This window comes from Arvicanthis niloticus, chromosome 11, assembly GCF_011762505.2.
Source record: "Arvicanthis niloticus isolate mArvNil1 chromosome 11, mArvNil1.pat.X, whole genome shotgun sequence".
Taxonomy (NCBI): domain Eukaryota; kingdom Metazoa; phylum Chordata; class Mammalia; order Rodentia; family Muridae; genus Arvicanthis; species Arvicanthis niloticus.
Genome location: NC_047668.1, coordinates 33,401,243 through 33,420,893, shown reverse-complemented (window position 1 = coordinate 33,420,893; position 19,651 = coordinate 33,401,243). Strand labels below are relative to the sequence as shown.

At 45.4% G+C, this 19,651-nt stretch overlaps 1 protein-coding gene across 4 annotated transcripts in view; it reads right to left on the bottom strand.

Moving 5' to 3' along the window:
- Nucleotides 1-471: 471 nt before the first annotated feature.
- The window catches only part of Cdhr3 (cadherin related family member 3), a 60,354-nt gene continuing 41,174 nt past the window's right edge, over nt 472-19,651 (bottom strand). For 2 of the 4 annotated variants that reach the window (XM_076942010.1, XM_076942008.1), the window contains 11 exons: nt 19,259-19,361; nt 18,105-18,203; nt 15,515-15,741; nt 12,800-12,971; nt 11,131-11,375; nt 8,713-8,894; nt 6,651-6,688; nt 5,063-5,094; nt 2,694-2,742; nt 1,099-1,250; nt 472-860 (listed from right to left, as the gene is read on the bottom strand). In XM_076942010.1, the coding sequence (XP_076798125.1) occupies nt 1,102-1,250; nt 2,694-2,742; nt 5,063-5,094; nt 6,651-6,688; nt 8,713-8,894; nt 11,131-11,375; nt 12,800-12,971; nt 15,515-15,741; nt 18,105-18,203; nt 19,259-19,361 (1,296 nt within the window). In that variant the 3' untranslated portion in view covers nt 472-860; nt 1,099-1,101. The remainder of the gene's footprint in view (nt 861-1,098; nt 1,251-2,693; nt 2,743-5,062; nt 5,095-6,650; nt 6,689-8,712; nt 8,895-11,130; nt 11,376-12,799; nt 12,972-15,514; nt 15,742-18,104; nt 18,204-19,258; nt 19,362-19,651) is intronic. The other 2 variants (XM_076942009.1, XM_034514447.2) reach the window with 2 other exon arrangements.

The window sequence follows — 19,651 nt, the reverse complement described above, 5'->3', positions numbered from 1 at the left end:
TGTCATCTTCATTCGAATAGCTAAAATGAAAAGGACCGACAATCCCAAGAGTCAGCAAGGAAGCAGAGCAAATGGACCCCTCTGTCTTTGATGATGGAGCTACCTCCTGAGAGCTCTGAGGCTGTGTCCACCCGTGGCTCTCTGCCTCCTCCAACTGGGGCAAAGTCATAGAAGGGCATCAGATAGAGAACTGGCTCACTGCTATGAGCTCACCATGGTAGTCTCCTACTTTTATGAGTTTTTAAAAGCAAAACTAATCTATAATGAAAGAGAATAGTGGTTGTCTCTGGGAGACACATGCATACTAACAGGATAAGCACCTCAGATCGGCATGCTTTCCAAATGCAAGATACCTCCAAATAAAACAAACAAACAAAAAAAACTAATAACGTATTTCTTCTTCCCAAATGAATAGCCCACTGTGTACTGTCTATGTCTTTTAAAAATGACTCATGGTCTTTTGCAAGGGTGTACAATGTTGAGCTGTATTTATTTATTTTAAAGCTTTATTTATTTATTTTATGTATATGAGTGTTGAGAGTACACTTTTGCTCTCTTCAGACACACCAGCAGAGGGCATCAGATCCCATTATGGATGGTCTCGAGCCACCATGTGCTTGCTGGGAATTGGACTCAAGACCTCTGGAAGAGCAGTCAGTGCTCTTAAATGCTGAGCCATCTCTTTAGCTCTTGAGCTGTATTTATAAGTGAACACAAGGACAGACATATTAGAGGAAATGGGGTGGAGGGCTGAGCTGAAAGGGCTTCCAGGCTGTCACGTAAGGGGTAGCTTGGCATTCTACTGTAGACACTCTCTGATGATGAACCCAGGTAGCTATGAGCTTGGCGAGAAAACATTCCTGTGCCATTTCAGAAAAGGAGCATTATGTTATCAAACCCCATTCCAGAACTACTTTTAAATGTTTTGGCAGATTCCTACTTGAGACTCTAGTTGCCTGAATCCCTTCAGCCCATATATCTGTGCCTCTGTACCAAACACTGATACCGTCCCTGTGGAATTTAAGGAGACACTCCCCCACCTCCATCACACACACAGACTTGCCCTGGCCCTTCATGAGGGGGCTGGCAAATACACACCTGTTATTTCCCTGTGTGTTTAGGGACTGATGCTTCTCCAGCTATGCCTCTGTGCTGGGCATTGGGCTCGGGCCAATTCGGCAGCTGGGTTAATGGGCCTTTCCACTTTCTGGCACCAGTTTTTGAGTTGAATTCATATATTTCCCCGGTCACTAGAGGGCAGATAATAAAGCAATCATAGGAAACAAAAAATTAAACAGTTCTGCTTGTACCTACTTCTCCCCTGTTCTGATCATCAGGGAAGGGTGCAGAAGGCTAGAAGACATAAGCTCCTGTGGTGGAAAGCAGTTTGTGAGGAGCTCAGACAGTCTTTCCCCCAGAGCTGTGCAGCCCAGACACACAGTGCTTCTCTGGATAGGAAGGTTTGCAGGCTCAGCAAATGAGGGGGCCATGTAAATTTCGAGTTCCTTGTGACCGTCCAATAAATTAGGTTCAATTTCTAGTGGGGTTACCCATTAGGATCTGATTTATTTTTGTTCTTAAAAGATCCTTGTATCCTCCATCAAAAAAAAAAAAAAAAAAAAGGAATTCATTAAGTAAGTGCAGGAGCCTTTGAATCCACCGGGCTGGCAGAGTGTAGACACAGAAAAACTGATCTGGGGATGAGGAGGGGCTGCCATTTTTATTGTGTCTGAGCCAGCAGACACTAATTGATGTGTTTGTTCACATTAGGCCAGTTGGCTCATTTCTTCCCCCTTTCTTCTCTCAGGCACATAAGAACTGCAAAAGTCCTCCCTGGCTTTCTCTTTGTAAGCTTGGGTTTGAGGCAAGCCGGGCTCCTGCCACTGCAAAGCAACACAAGTGGCCTCTCTCGGCTCAGGATCCCACCAGCACTTATGCTAATGTGGGCACATTATGGTAACAAGTACCTAATAATAGAGGGAAATTTAATTCCAACAGCAGCAGCTTCTCACTGGAGAGGAGCCATCCTCCTTCCGAGGACTGGAGTTTGCATATGAGGGTGGCAGGGAGCCAGCACACTTGCCTCCTGAATTTGGTTTCCTTCCCTTTATTCACGTCTATAATTGAGCCTTTGTAAGCCGAGGGATGTGTGTAAAGGAGCTAAATTTGGAGCCGATTTCAGGGGGGCAATGAGAGCTCTGGAGGCCAGCTTTACCTTATGTTCCTCATGTCAACCAAATTCTTGGCCCCGGTCTGGGGGTGGGGGAGCCAGACTTGCCACTTCTGCTACTAATAAGATGGCACCAGACGCATGCAGGAAGGACCGAGTAGGTGAGAGAGGATCAGTGAGCAGGGGAAAGAATATGACTTCTTGAATTAACTAGTTTCGTATATTAGTTTGTAAATGGGCAGTAGGGGGAGGAAATCACACCCTGGAGAGCGAGCCTGCAGGTGGGAAGCGCTGAGGCATGCGGGGCGGGGCGGGGTGGGGAGACGAGCCACGCCCACAAGTCTGTCCCAGCTCCCTTCCGCACCCAACTCAGCCATGTTATAGCCTAAAACGGTTAGCCTCACATTATAAATGAGTGGCCAAGGTGCTGACCAGTACTTAAAAGGATACTAGATACACTTCCCAACTCTTCTAGCCCAGAACACAGGCAGCATTCCCATAGGTGGTATTATCTTTTGGTTACCTGGGTCTATGGCTTCTCCATCAAAGACAGAATTCATCTGGATAGATTCCTAAGGCAAACAGAATACTTCAAGCACAATTCCAAGGTTCTCCCCAGCCAAGGCTACCCATTCTCTCAGGCTGATCTCCTCACAAAAGGCTTATTTTTATTTATTTATTTATTTATTTATTTATTTATTTATTTATTTATTTTTAAACAAGGCTAAGCCCAGACCTAGTCTTGAACTTGAAATGTAGCCAAATCTGCCCTTCCTGATTCTACCCCCAAGTGCTGGAATTACAGGCTTTTACCACCATGCCTGACTTTTATTTGCTCAAAGCAAGCTTTGAGATATTGATTTATTCAACAGCCACTGGGCCATATGTTAGGGACACCACGGTGAGCCAAGCAGGTATGTCTGTCTACATAACTTGCCACTGACCAACAGGGGCTATAATGAAGACACATGGCTATGATAGGAGAAGTGTCAGATGCCATGGGACAGGTGGCAAGCAATTAATCCAGACCTGTGGGTTAAGAAAGAGCCCTAAGAAAAATACTACCTAAGCTATGTAAAAGCAAGAGTTAAAATGCCAAGTGCCTTGGACTAAGATTCACATCTCCTCAGGGCATCACCGCCAGGCAGAGTCAGAAGTAGGCCCACAGAAGCACTTACTTGGCCTTGGCATCCCAGCCAAGCACTCTGCCCTGAAGCTACCTGCCTTGCCCTACTGCTTGCCCTCACAAAAGCCAACGGTACCACAGCTAGGTCTTCTCTAAGCTCCACCCTCCATGATTGGTATTGTGTGCCATCCCTCAGATCTGAGCTCTGTCTAAGGTGCCTGTGCCCAGCCTCTCACTATTTGATACCCTGCCCCCAAAGTAGCAAAAACAAGGTCTTCAACATGCTAGCAAGAAGCTATTTAGGGAGTAGCAGCCATTTCAATGTGTCTTTTCCTTACAGGTACCACTTATCCACTTCCCCATAGCTCTTGGATGCTGAAGAAAAGTAAGAATCTCGTGTGTTTCAACTACTAGATCATCTAAGAAGCCCTACATTATATGCTTATTTACTTATTTAATAGATCAATGCAGCATAGTTTGAAGGCCATCTATGAGTGGCATTACCCAGGTACCCTAGGGTGCTTATTTTAGATGGTAAGACCTTGGAGGTCCAAGGTTGTTTTTTCCTCCCATTAGTAGACTAACCTGAAAGTAGAAGCACTAAGATATTGAGTATAAAGCAAAGCTCTCCCTTTAGCTGCACTGACCACCACCCCTCCCCACGATACATATTTACCAAAAGTGTGTGTCTTAGATCATAACAAGGTTTGTCATGGGGGAAGCAGAAAAGAGATCAGAGAAGTTATCAAGTTTTATCTCTTCCCACTGAGTCTATCATGCTCAGTAAGAGAAAGCAGGAGAGAGTAAGACAAGAGTGCTGCTTTAAATGAGAACGGCCCCCATAGGCTCTTGTGTTTGATTACTTGGTCCTCAATTGGTAGAACTGTTTGGGAAGGATTAGGAGGTGTGGCCTTGTTGAATGAGATGTGTCACTGGGGGTGGGCTTTCAGGTTTCAAAAGCCCATACCATTCCCATCCCCCTTAACTCTCCCATCCCCCCAACAAGGTTGTGTCTCAAGATATAACCCTCAGCTCCTAAAAAGATGGCACTACTGCCCCAGTGCTATGCCTGCCTGCCTGCCTGCTGCCATGTTTCCCTGCAATGACAGCCATGCGCTCAAGTCATTCGGAACTGTGAGCCCCAAATAAATCACTTAAGTTGCTTTAGTGTTTTATCACAGCAATAGAAAAGTAAGTCAGTGAAGGCGTGACTCTAGCCTGCCTGTGTGCTGCACATAGTGAGACATCTGGCACTTCTCATGAGATTTCCCCAGCTGCTGTCTCAGAGTGGTTGTCCTGCCTCCCATTTCATGGTGAGGAACCTAAAGCTTCCAAAGACTTGGGGGTTCACGGGATCACGTGGCTAAGGGGTGGGTAGAGCCAAGACCAGACCATGCTGTGGACTTTCTCTGTCACTTTCTTGCAAGGTTGTGAAAGAGTTGAGAAAAATGAAATCCCGTGGAATATTGCAGCACCTGTTCTGGTCCTTAAGCTCTGCTTCCCCAAAGGACCCTGTTGGAGAGCTAGTGTGGATAATAAACACCACAACTCAATATTTATGAAGCCAAGAGCAAATATTATGAGCAGACATGTTCAGTGAGGGAAGGAATCCTATCACCACGCAACAAGCTATGTTAGTGGCCAAAGGCATGAACCTCCCAGAATGCATAAATACTCTTCCAGGGCCTGGTTTCTCTGTGTGTAGACAGAGACAGGATGACACTACCCAGCACCCAAGCAAGTTTCCTGTGGCTGACCACACTTACCACCATGGCCTCTCTCTTCATACTCTTCATATCTGCAGAAAAAAGAACAGGCCAGCATTGAAGCTTCTTTGATGCCAAACTGACCTTAGTGTTCCACTCACAATGTGATTTCCCTGAACAGGCTTTGACTTCAGTCTTACAGACATACCAAAGTTTTTGGTTGTTTTGTTGTTGTTTTTGTTTGTTTGCTTGTTTGTTTGTCTGCATGCCTGTTACTTGACAGCTTTCAGCTTTCTTAGAAATCATACACATTTATGGATACCACATGATTAAAATTTCAAAACTTTTTCTAAGTTATTAATACTGGTCTTAGGAAGTTAGCTCTCAAATGATTTATAGATAGGAAAAAAAGAAGACTATATGTTTATAACAAGGGATGTTTGACATCCATTCCCTATAGCCTGATTAAAAATAACTGAGTTTGGGGATGGAGAGATGGCTCAGTGGCAAAGAACACTTGTTGCTCTTGCAAAGGACCCAGGTCCGGTTCCCAGCACCCACATACATGGTGGCTCACAACCATCCATTACCCCATTCCAAGGGCTCCAATGCCCTCTTCTGCCCTCTGAGGGCATCAAGCATGTAGATATGCTTGGTGCTAACCCTCACACAAAATGAAATGAATAAATCTATTTTCAAAAACTAGGAATCCAGGTAGTCTATGGCATTTCTATTAAGATACACTCCCTCCATGTAATCAATAACCATTACAATAAAAAAAATTAAGCCCTGCATTTATATACTTTGTGCATATCAACATACCCCCATGGATACAATAACGTAAGCAATTTTTTTATATAATTATAGAATTGTAAATTCTATGTCCTGTCTCTCTCCATAGCTTGGAATAGCCTTGAGGTGACAACTCTTCATCTGGGTTAGGATGAGATATCTCCTTGGGCCTGGGGCTCTTGGTAGATCTTGCTCAATTTACCAGGTAACTAGTCTGACCTAATGAACTATGGAACGATGATCAAATCCATTACAATCTGAGAAGAGAGTGTAGTGTTCTTTCAGAAGAGGCACTTGTTCATGACATTCACTGTCCCTGGGAGCAGCCACTCCCTCCATGAGCAGCAGGCAGGAAATGCTGGCTGTGTGTAATGCATGTTCCACTAAGGACAAACTAGGTCCCATAGGAGGTAGACCTAGATGATTAAACTGAGCTGGCTGGAGATGAACATGGGTAGAAAGTGGGCAAGGCCCAAGGGAGTGGACCAAGTAAGCCAAAGGCACCCTGTACCCTGCACCCTTCATCCTTAACCCTGCACCTAACTCTTCACCCTGCACCCTTGCCCTTCCCCTTCACCCTTCACCCTGTACCTTGAACCCTCCACCCTGTGCCCTGCATTCAGCACCCTGTACCCTGCCTCTTTCACCTTACCCTTCACCCTGCACCCTGCACCCCACCCTTTACCCTGCATCCTGCACCCTTCACCTGCACCCTGCATCTTGTACCCTGCCTTTCCTTCCTCCAGCAATAGGTGCTCTCTGCTTCCCCCTTAAAGACATGGATATTCCCTGACTGAATCCAAATTTGAGCCTTTTAGCATAGTATAACAGAGCAAGCAAAAGACAGCAAACAAACCATGAGAACATGCGCTGTACATACCTCCTTTCTTTGTCCTAAGGGGGAAAGGATAAGCATTAGTTGACTGGACAGTATGCTACATACATATGCACACAGGACAACACAGGACTTCTAGGCCGCTGCTTTCTTGGAATTTGGGGACTAGTTTGAAAATGGGCTAGGTATGGGGATCAAAAAGTTCTGGCCACTAGCTGTTCTGAATCAAGCAGTTTGGCAGTTGATAGCCTGGAATTACAGAGGGTCTAGGAGTTTGAAACTATTGCTTCTTACAACTCCAGGGAATACAGTGACTTTGGTGAAGGCAAAACCAGTCCAGTGAGTCCACCAGCCCATTCTTATTTGCCCATCCCCCCCAGTAGCCATCAAAGCAGAGAAGCTGTCTCAGAACAGGGAGGTTAGAGGGCTGACAACTTCAGTCTCCTATAACATGAAATAGCTGGACTGGGTCTTAGTGCCCTTCTCATAAAAGCCTGGGGTCCAAAAATTCTAATTTCTTTCCTCACTATTTGACAAGTGTTGACTGCCACATGGTACAACTAACTTTCTGAGAGTACAAGTCTGAGTCTGAATTTTTAGCTATTTTCTCTTTTGGATTGGGCCATGATAAAGACTGTATTTAGAATGGGAATAGGAACAACCAGGTTCAAGGTGCATATTAACCACAAAGCTATAATTTGCATGTAAGTTGCTGTGTCTATTGGATCACTATACATCTTTTAAGAATGCCTACTCAAATTCCATATGTGACATCATCATCCTTACAGGCTTAAATACAGCCCTTTTAGAAAGATGGTAGGTTTTCTTCTGCCTTTCTCAAAGTCATTTGTAAACAGAATGCAAACAAAAATGTCTTTTTAAATTTCAGTAGATGCTCAAGGATTTCTTACCCGAAGTCAAGGTTTCCAATTGTGCAAACTTCCCCCAATAAATATAGTGGAATGCAATGCACAGCTTTAAGCTAATGTCTTTTAAACCATCTTACATCTAGACATGTAAAATTACTGGGCAGTTATAGTTAATCTTCGAATACTCTAAAGAGGCATTTGAGTCTTATCTTTCATTTCTTTTTTGCCACTGAGAGCTCCTGAATGTCAGGGCATCCAGCTCAGGACATTCAGGCATATGGTTAAATTTGGAGTCTAGAACCATGAGCTCACTGGATCTTGTCTATGAAGTTAAAACTGCAGCAACTTCAAAACCATTGCTGTGCAGCGGAAGCATTAGCTTGGTGTCAGGAACGCTTGCTTCCCAGTGCTTTCCCTGCGTTTGCTCCATTAGTTTTGCAGAGGAGGAAACTGATGCTTAGAGAGTTTCATGTGCCCAAAGTCAGGTGCCCAGAAAATGAGAGAGCTTAGATTTGAACCTGGAACTTGACCAACTCCAAAAAACCTGGCTCAAAACCATTGTGCTCTGACTATAAGAGTTACTGAGAATAAATCTGGCCCCTGGAGAAGTCTGTGACACACACAGTTTCTCTTAGGAATCACATGTCTGAGCAAGTGAGAGAAGGGAAGAGAGAAACCTGGTGTGCAATTACTGTGTATTTCCAAGATGGCGGGAGATGAGAGTCACACGCAGGAGAACAGACATAGTCTAATGAAATACGGGCCTAAGTGGGCTACTGGCACTCAAAATTTAATTTTCAATCTGTTGTGTTGTTGTTGGTTGGTTTTGCTTCCTTTACTCACATCCCTTCCTGTAAATACTCTGCAGAGAAGAACACATTATATTCTACTGCTTTTCAGGGGGATTGGGTGAGGGGCTTTTCAGGAGCACTTGTCCAGGGCAAGGTCATTGGAAGCCCACTTACTAAATCCCATCAAGGCTGGAGTAAGCTGCCAGAGAAAGCCAAAGGCCAGAGTCCTAGCCCCACAGGTGACAAAGTGGCTACCCCAGGCCCAAGGGCAGCTAGAATTCTTTTCCTTCATTTCCTATTCTCCCCTTCAAGCTGGGTACCCTGCCCTGTACAAAACAAAACAAAAAGCAAGCAAGCAAGCAAACAAACAAACAAAAAAAGCAAAAGCAAAAACAAGGAAAGTCTCAGTCCACCAGAACTTACAGAGGTTTCTTGTCTTTCCTGGTTGTGGAGGTGCAATGTCTGTAGACTGCTTTGGCCAGCAGCACCATCAGGGACCCCAGAAGACCGACAAGAGCTATGGAGCCCAGAGTGATGGTGAATGGCACATACCATGCAGATGAAGAGTATATGTTTTCCCTGAGGATCTGGTAGGTAATCCTGGGCTTGGAGGGAGGAGAAATGGAGAGTGAGATGGGGGTGGGGGGTGGGGAGCATCTTTGACATTCAGTGTTGCAGCATGTGAAGTGTCTAGGCCACTCTTCCCTCCTGCTCTGCAGATCCAACCTCCGTGAGCCTGTAGTTCCTGCTTCCAGCCCTGGCCTCTTTATTTTCTATCCATTAGATCAGAACCCAGAATTGTCTCTCACTGGGAAGGCAGGAGCCATGAAGGCTGTAGGTTTTTTTTGTTTTTTTTTTTGTTTTTAATACCTTGTAAGCTTTTCAGTGTTCACTCGATCCAGCTGCCACTGCCACATGAGTGGGCTGTGATCACAGTGAGACCTCAAGTTCGACATCTGCTTCCTAGAGCGGGAGACAGATAACCAATGAGTCATGGAGATCTCAGAATCAGAAATGTCGAGGTCGGTTATGCTGTAAACCTAAGAGACTTGGCAATTTCTTCCCGAGGAGCGCCTGCCAGCTCTCCCCACTGTAAAGGTCCTCAGTGTTTGTTGTGGTTTGAGAATGAAACCCCCACAGGCGAAGTAAAGGAGCTTGCTGCCAAGCATGATGGGTTAGGTTGATTCCTAGAGCCCACCTGGTATGTGGAGAGCACCGACTACTACATGTTGTCCTCTTACTCCCACACATGTGGGGTTTACACACCCACACACACAAATGCACACACATGCACACATGCGCACACACATACACACATATGCACACACACGTGCACGCATGCACACACATTTACACAATACATACATATACTCACACATACACACATACTCACACACTAAATAAAGAAAGAAATAAAGAAATGCCATAGAAATCTCAAGAGGAGAAGCTGAAGAGATGGGTAAGCAGTTAAGAGCACCTATTATTCACACCAGGTGACTCACAATCACCCGTGACTCCAGTTCCATGAAACCCAGTGCCCTCTTCTGGCCTCTGTGGGCATCTACATGTATATGATGCATAGACACACATGCAAGCATAGACACATGAGCATAAATAAAACATAAAGAAACCTGCAATTGAATACATTAAAAGCACTGCTTGCTCCCCAAGCTGTTAGCACTATGTTATCAGGCCCTGGGAATTTTAGGAGGCGGGGCCTAGCTACAGGTTCTCTGCTTCTTGTAAGTCATGAGGTAAGGGGCCTCCTCCACCACACACTCCTGCTGCTATGACGTTTTGCCCAAGTGTACATGGTAATGCAACCACAGTTGGGAGCTTGTTAAAATTATGAGCCAAAGTAAATCTTTCCTCCTTTCCAGTTCCTCTGTCAGACTGGTCACTGCTATGCAAAAGAAAGCCAATGGGACTACCCTGGTCTCTACTCACTGGGGTCTATTTTTCTTTTCCTTCTTTCTTTCTTTTCTTTTCTTTTTTTTTTTTTTTTTGCTTTCTGTTTGTGTGTGTGTGTGTGTGCGTGCGCGCTCGCGTGCATGTTTTGTGTAGCCCTGGCTGTCCTGGAACTCATTCAGTAGACCAGGCTAGCCTCAAACTCAGAAATCCACCTGCTTCTGCCTGCTGGGATTAAAGGTACGTGCCATTATCACTCTGCTACTGGGGTCGATTGACTGCAACAAAGGAGAGGTGAACGTTACCGGCTATTGGCAAGGCTCTGAGAAGCAGACAATAGCTGCATTCATAGGCCGTTTTCTAACAGGAGGAGGATGTGGAAGGAGGGGGGAAGGGGAAGGTGAGGAAGAGAAGGAGGAGGGGGTAAGGGAGGAGTGCACCCTCTCTGTCCTGATGCCCTCCCTCACGACAGGCCCATACCCTGTGGTCTGAAGTTCCTTACCTCGGGGCTTTCCCACAGTGGTCCATCTTTGGTCTACCACATATCCTCACATAGAAACATTCTTCTTCCTCATTTTGCTTTTTCTTCCCACCTCTCCCCCCCACCTTTATTTTCTTTTTAGGTATCCTTGGCTGTCCTGAAACTTGCTCTGAAGCCCAGGCAGGCTGTTCTTGAACTCACAGAGATCCACCTGTCTCTGCCTCCTGAGGGCTAAGATTAAAGGCATGCACCACCACTGCCCAGCTCAGAGTTTTCTTTTCTGTGAGAGGTCAGTGGCTCTACGTGTCCAAGCTCTTGCACAGATGTCCATCTGCCAATCAATGGCCCTTCCAAACAAATGCCTCACACAGTCTGTTTGCCTGGGTCAAAGGGTTCCATTGCTATACGTCCTAAGGACTTATGGCTGGAGATTCCAGGTCCCAGATCCTTACCCTGGGAGTTGTGATGATTGTGGCTGGGTGAGGAACAACTTTAACACTCAGAGTCACTGTCCCTGTTTCAACAAGAGCCTCAGCTTTTGTTCTGCCAGACAGCAAGTTGTCATCGGTGACATAGACAAGCAGCTTGTAGTCCCAGACTGTATCGAGGCTACTATAGTCAAAGCGGGATGCCAGCAGCAGGCGTGTGATGTTGGAGCCAGCATTGGGAGAGAAGGCAAAATGATTGTTGATGTTGCCTAAAGGAGATTTGACCCAAGAATGTTGTTAAAAAGAAATAAATAGAGGATAAAATAAAGATTCAGAAGAAAACTGCATTTGTTTTTATTCTCTCAAATGTCTACACTTTATTTTTTATGTAACAGGGTTGAGTCTGTGATATCTTGCAACTAAGGATGCACTGGATAAGAAACCATAGTACCCTGTCTTAGGGCCACCAGGGGGAGAGTTAATTGTCCTGGTGTGTGGGCAGCAAGACTGCAGAGTGAGCCATACCCCTAACCATGGACCATGTTCTCTTTATGCCTTTTGTGGAGCCTGTCTGGCCGTCCTGGTGTCAAGGGTCCTAAAGTCCTCTAAAGGAAGATACCTCCTGATGTCACAAGGACTTCAGGCCCCGTCCTTGTGTGAATTCACTCCACTTCCCTCCTACATATGCACGCACTGAGTGCACATGCTCATAGCACACACACACACACACACACACACACACACACACACAGAGAGAGAGAGAGAGAGAGAGAGAGAGAGAGAGAGAGAGAGAGAGAGAGAGAGAGAGCTCTGTTGGGGCCCACAACTTAAAAGGCAGGAAGAACGCCAGCCCAAGCATGGCTCTTGCTCATTCTCCAGTGTCTCCAGACTCATTACTGACTGAAAAACCAGAAAATGGAGCAGATGATGCAATTTTTACTTCCTCAGCAGCAAAAATGCTCCGTAAAGTCCTCGGGACACAGCGTGGATTAGCTCCATCCTCGGCAGGCAGCTGCGGTCTCCAGGCGCTGTCTGCCCCTGGGTTTTGTGGCACACTGGCTCAGAGGTTTCCCACTGCTCTGCCAGGCTCAGCGGGTGGCAGAGACGGATTTTTAGTCTTTCATGCTTATTTGGGTTTAAATCTCTGGCCCCGGCACTTCATTAGATGAGCTATTTTGGTCTCATTCCCATTGAGGGGCGCTCTTTACCCCCCTCCTTCCCACAATGGCATATTTTTGAAGAGAAGAAAATGAATGGAGCAGAGGAGTGTTGCTGAGGACGTGTTTCAGAACGCATTTAATCTACTTAATCTATTCTTATCCCGAGAGAGGCCTGGGAGTCCCCTCCCCCACGGCACTTTTTTCAGGAAAAGAGGTAGTTGAAGAGAGGAAATAAAAAAAAATGTCATACTCATTATAGTCTGGGAATTTGGGGGGAGCCTTCCATTAAAAGGATTCATCCTTCCTGGGGTTTTGTAACAGCCACGTGGGGGTAAGTCTGGCTGTGGGAAGTTCTGGGAGAACTAGATAAGACAGAGAAGCTGACAGCACTGGGAAGCACAGGGACCCTGGGAGTCTTCATGTAAAATATGCCCTCCCACCCCAACACTGTGCCCGCCAGCACTGTGTGAGCAAAGACCCACTGCCTGGTTCCTTCCGGAATAGCCCAGAATGGTTGATACTGAGTGCAGTACCTGAGCCGATGGAGTATCGGAACGATCTGGGGCTAGAATCAAGGTCAGTGCACGTCAGCTTGAAATTCTGAATGTTTGTACCAACTTTTAGATCCACTGGGATGGCCATGAAGTAAAAATTTGGAGTACATATTGGCTTTTCGTCATTTTCTCCAATGATGTTCACAGTAACCTAGAACAGCAGGAGGGTGGTTTAGAATATTACCTGTTAGTCGGTGTGTGTATGTGGGGGGCGGGGGAGAAGTCAACTTGTGGTTGGAAGTTTTTTCCCATCACCATGTGGATCCCAGTGATCAAACTCAAGTTTTCAGGTTTGGCAGCAATCGCCTTTATTTGCTGAGCCGTAACATCAGCCCAAGCCTTAAAAGCTAAAATGCACCAAGCCAAGCGCTCACTGCTCGCTCACTGCGTGGGATATGCAATTTGCATGCATTCACTGATTTAACCTCATGGGGGAGAGAGAAAGTGATAACTCCCATCTACAGATGAGAAAAGAGGGAACTCAGAGACAGCAAGCAATTGACATAAAACCATTCAAATAGTGAGAGGCTGAGCTAAAATTTTAGTGTGGTTTTGTCTTGCTCCAATTGCATGTGCCTCTCTCTCTGCCTCTCTCTCTCTCTCTCTCTCCCTCCCTCCCTCTCCCTCTCCTTCTCCCCTCCCCTTTCCCCTCTCCCTCCCCGTTTCTCTCTCTACCCCTGCCCTGTGTCCCTGTGTGTGTGTGTGTGTGAGTGAGAGAGAGAGAGAGAGAGAGAGAGAGAGAGAGAGAGAGAGAAAGAGAGAGAGTTTTCGTGTGTGTGTGTGTGTGTGTGTGTGTGTGTGTGTGTGTGTGTGTGTGTGCATACTGTCCCTTGTGAACCTGCAATCAGTCTCTAACTTTGGTGTACATCACAATGGTTCTCAACCCTAGATCCATTTTCTTGGGCCCACTTGGAGTCCCTGGAGGGTGAGGCCCAGGCAGTTTCTGTTATGTTCTTCAGCTGTACCATGCAGCCTGGCCTGCTTTTGCCATGGCCTCACTTGTGGTCTGGGCTGATAGATCTGCAGTGAGTCTCCAGCTGGGCTGCCAGGAGCAGGAGGGCAGATCTTTCATTGCTGAGTCTCTCTCAGGCCTGGTGAACTGACTAGGACACCTGCCAGCAGAGGACCCCACAGTCTCAGTCCTGAAAGGGACTTACGTGATCATTTTGGCTCATCATGTTCTATAAAGGCTTATGAATTTTGAGTCCTATTCATTCTACTTTTGAAATGTAGGGATCTCAGCTATTTCTAATACTGGGAATAAATTGAAATATTCACTCTAGTTAGCTTCCAGAGTGGAGTCCATTCATTTCTGTCTTAAAGAGAGAGAGAGAGAGAGGGAAGAAGAAGAAGAAGAAGAAGAAGAAGAAGAAGAAGAAGAAGAAGAAGAAGAAGAAGAAGAAAGAGAGAGAGAGAGAAGAACACCCTAACAAACACAGCAATTATCTCCAACTTTCCCTGGATAGGAATGTTGGGCCTCATGAATCACTGAGTGCACCATCCCATTAACTCAAAGCAGGTCGCCAGGGGAACTGAACTATCCAGCACTGGTTAGTCATGTGACTTTCCACAGAAATAGGGTCACAGAGATAAACCGTGTCCATACCCTCTCAGAAAATTGGGAGCATGACTAAGAAATGAATTCATTCTCCTCATTGCAAGACCGTTGCTGCCCCTCCCACAAAGGGCTGCCAGCTAAGTCACTTCCCTAATACCTTTTCCCATCACGAATGGATCTTTATGGCCATCACATGGCCCTTAGATTATCCTAAGAACTGCCCCCACAGGCCCACCAGGGACTCATGGGATGCTTGTGTGCAGCACCAGCCCCCCCTTGGAAGCATGTCTGATGTGATGTGTGAACTCTACACACTGTGCACTGAGAACCTGTGTTCAACAAGAGCCTCAACATAGACCTCTGAGAAGCAATGTCTCAGCAGGCATCTGCGGTGGTTTGAATGTGAGTAAGGCTTGTAACCAATCTGGTTCTGCTGTGGAACACGATAATTCTGGGAGGTAGGGGCATGTAGGAGGCCCATGGTTCATTGACGGGACACTCTCAACGGGATTGTGAGACCCTGTCCTGTTTTCTTCTTGCTTCCAGACTCTTGAAATACGAGCATTATCTAAAACACATATTCCCACCACATGCCACCTTCACCAAAAGGTGCAAACAGATGGGCTTGAATTCTCAGAAGCGGGAGCCAAAGGGTACCTGTCTTTACTTCAGCCATAGTCACTATGTGATTTTATCATCATGGTACAAGGTTGAGTCACAGGATCATTGTAATATCTACTCCATCAGGTGTGTAGGGGGTGGGGCAGTATCAGGCAAGGCTACTTCAGGAAGAGATCAAGGACTACGAAACCAATCACTCTGGCAGCTTGCCACTCACCACCAGCCCACAGAAGAAAAGCAAGATTCTAAGATGCCCTAAGAGAAACTTTGTTCCACAAAGTGGCTTTGTGGCTTCAGTAGATATGCCAGTGTCTTGCCATCAGTCTTAGCATGTCTCTCAATTGTTCACAAATGTGAGCCTCAAATAGCTGTGGACCTTTATGTCCTGGGGACTGCTTCTTACTCTTCGCTTTATCTACTCATTCTGCCGTAGCCACATGCTGAGGGTGTGAAGGAGACCCCAAGTCAATCAGCTGGGTGAACATTAAGAGACAGTTCCCAACCGTCCCACTCACAGTGACCGAGTTCCTGTCCTCGCCGTTGGAGGCCTCGACTGTGAGAATGTAGACAGGAGTGGTTTCATGGTCCGCTTTAGTTATTAGTTGGAGTTCTCCAGTCTTGGGATTAATCCAAAATATGTTTGGGTACTGGAGGCTGGCCCCTCCTTTGGATATGGAATATACCACTGGACTCTGGGGGAAGTCTGCATCGGTTGCTCGCACCTGCCCAACCTGGGTTCTAGCTGCAGGAATAGAGTACAAATTAGTTCTGACCTGGGGGAGGTATCCTCACTGCCACGGACAGATGTTTAGAAGTGGCCTAGTTGTCTCACGTCTGTGTGTTTTATAGATGAAGTTCAAATGGTACAAGTGAGCATGTCATCCCCACTCCCAACGTTTAGTAATTGTGCTGTCTAAAAGTCTCTTGCATTTTTTTTTCAAATTTTCTATAATGAGCTACTGGTGCTAGAGAGGTGACTCAGTGGCTAAGAACTCCCGCTGCTCTTTCAAAAGGCCCAGGTTGACTGTCAGCACCTGCATGGTGGCTTGTGACAATCTGTAACTCCAGTTTGAGGAAGTCTGACTCCCTCTTCTGGCCTCTGCAGGCACCAGGCACTCACACAATGCACTAACATTCCTGCAGGCAAAACATTCATATACATAAAATAAATAAATCTTAGAAAAAGAACATTGATGAATAACGAGTGTAGATGTTTAAATTCTGTTATTTCTGTTTATAAGAGTTGATATGGCTACTGAAGTTCTTGTTTTGCAGAAATTCTTTATCATAAATTACATTCTTGTGGGAGGGAGGCCGTGTTATTCACTCCTATGGGCTAGCATCCAGTGTGTGACCGTAGAAGAAGGCCAGAGTCACAGTGGCGAGATCAACGGGTTTATTAAATGTTCCGTCCTATTGAATATGTAGAACACATTGGGCAAGTGTAAGGAGCTAAACGTGCTCCCTGGACCATTTGTGTGTGTGTGTGTGTGTGTGTGTGTGTGTGTGTGTGTTTTGTTTTGAAACATCATATCGGAAAAAGAGAGACTGTCACAAGGAGAAGAAAATGAATCAGAATAATCGGAGGAGGCTCTACTTCTGATTTGGCTCTGTTTTTCATTATAGAAGAAATACCCATGATCTCAAGGCACATGGCTGGGGAGGATCTGTTATATCTGACAGAATATGCCAGATAACATAGAAAGCTAACACTTATTATCTTCAAGTCAGGGAAGAGGAGGAGAAACTGAAGCTGGGAGCAAGGATTTTCTCTGTGTTTCGAAATGTCTCTGACTCTCTCTCATATGTGTGTGTTCTTATCTTCTACCTATCATCCACCTATCTACCTATCTACCTATCATTTATCTATCTGTCTATCTATCTATCTATCTATCTATCTATCTACCTACCTACCTACCTATCATCTATCTATCATCTATCTATCTATTTATCTATCATCTATCTATTTATCTATCATCTATCTATCTACTATCTATCTATCATCTATCTATCTATCATCTATCTATCTACTATCTATCATCTATCTATCTACTATCTATCATCTATCTATCTATCATCTATCTATCTACCTATTATCTATCTATCAATCTATCTATTTATCTATCATCTATCTACTATCTATTTATCTATCATCTATCTATCTATCTATCATCTATCTATCTACCTATTATCTATCTATCAATCTATCTATTTATCTATCATCTATCTACTATCTATCTATCATCTATCTATCTATCATCTATCTATCTATCATCTATTTATCTATCATCTATCTACTATCTATCTATCATCTATCTATCTATCATCTATCTATCTATCACCTATCTATCTATCTATCTATCTATCTATCTATCTATCATCTATAGCATCTCTTTCTCCCCACCGTGTGTGTGTGTGTGTGTGTGTGTGTGTGTGTGTGTGTCTCAGGGTCTCACGTAGTTCACATTGACTTTGAACTTGCTATGTAAGAGAGGATGGCCCTGAATTCCTGTTCCTCTTGCCTTCACCTCCCAAGTGCTAGGATTACAGGGGTGTGCCACTATGTCAGCCATGAGAATCTTTTCTTGATGGGACAATAACCCATAAAAATCAAAGTACAGTTATAAAGGCAGAAAATAAGACTGTCAGTGAACTAAGGAAGAAGGAGGAAGTGCTCTTTGCCTTTAAATAAAGAAACTAGAGAAGTGGGAAACCTTTTCCCTAGTTGGAAATTCCAGCTGGTGAACCAGTGAGCAGGTTAAAAACCACAGAAGAGACCAAGAAAAACCTCAGTCTACAACACCAAGGATTGTAGGATCAATCAGACAGATCAACAGAGTCAAGCAGACAGAAAGGGAAGCAATCAGGCCATTCAGAGAAATGCAGTTTAATCAAGTTTTCAAAATCCATGTTTCACCTGGAGGTCTCTGCAGTGGTGAGAGCAATTCAAGAGAGGGGTAGAGAGGAAGAAGGGGGGAACAGAAGTGGGGAGAGGGAGAGGGAGAGGGAGAAGGAGAAGGAGAGGCAGAAGCCATGCCTCTGCAGAGCCTGAAGTCAGATGAAGCCTGGCAAGAGTCTATGATTAGGGACTTGGTCCCTACCTACCTGGTCTTCTCTCTGGCACATCAAACACGTAGGATGGTCTCTCAAAGATGAGAGGAAATTCATTTTCTGGGCTTGTTAGGATAGAAATGTAGATGTTATCTAAAAATGGAAATAGAAACAAATCCAAATCACAACGTGTACTCATTTGTTCTGTGAGCATTGTGAAAGTACCTTGTGCTGTGTGTGGACTCTGGGATACAGGTGGAAAACTGTCTTCAAGAAGCTTGGTTGTAGGCTCTCTGACACAAGTACAAGCTACTATGGAACCTGGAGGAGAAAGTCTGAGATGACCCTGACAATGATTAAGAGGGGCAAGTGGGCAGTATAAAGACAGGGGCAGTGTGGGATGGAGGAGAGTGGGGGATAGGGGATGGTGTGGGATGGGGGATGGTGTGGGATGGGGGATGGTGTGGGATGGGGGATGGTGTGGGATGGGGGATGGTGTGGGATGGGGGATGGTGTGGGATGGGGGATGGTGTGGGATGGGGGATGGTGTGGGATGGGGGAGGGTGTGGGATGGGGGATGGTGTAGGATAGGGGATGGTGTGGGATGGGGTGAGTGTGGGATAGGGGATGGTATGGGGTGGAGGAGAATATGGGATGGGATGGTGTGCATTGGGGAATAATGTCTAACGGTGGACAATGAGGTATGGGGATAGTATGGAGAGAGGAGAGTGTGAAATTAGGATAGTACAAAAAGGAGGAATATAGGATGGGAAGAAGAGTTCTAGCCATGTACAAAACCACCTCCTTGATTCTCTCAGGGCAGCTGCAAGTGATTTGAAGAAAGGGGGAGTTGGAGGGAGCGGGGAGGTGCAGCCATTGAGTTAGGCAGTAGTCAGATCATGGAAGTGCTGTGTGCCAAACCCAAGAGTTTAACCAAGAACTTGACAGGGAGTGGTACATCGGCATTTGCATTTAAAAAAAAAATCACTGACAGAAATGGTGAAGCTATTTGTAGAAGAACCATTTGTGGAAAAGGAGCAAAATTGAAGAACACTCAAGTGCTGTAACTCAGCCAAGAGGGCGTAGCTATCGGGGACCAATTGATGTAACAAGGAGACTCTGTGCCCCAAACCTAGAAGTACTAAGTGCAGTTTAATCATTGATGCCCATGGGGATGCCATATGAAGTAAGTCAAAAAAGGTACTTGCTTTTATAATATGGAGGTGCCGCGTCTTGTACCTGGATTATCACACTGTACTTATTGCCAGCTGCGAGGTTGCTTGGATTTTCATAATCTAGATCACCAATCAGCTAGGTCAAGACAGATAATAGGTTACATGGCAAAAACAGCCCTATTATTGAGCTGACAGATCTGTTTTCACACAGTCGGTGGCTGGCATCTTTTGAGAAAGCACTTGCCAGGGCACTTGAGCTGTGAGACCACACTGTGACACCTATAGAGAACTCACGCAGGATTCGGCAGCAGAGAAACTTGTCTCCAAGGATGTCCATATACTGAGCACTTCTGCCCAACAAACAAGGTTCAGACTTTCAGGTCAGTGGAAGAAAAGCTCAGTACTGAACCTTTTATACAGGAAGAG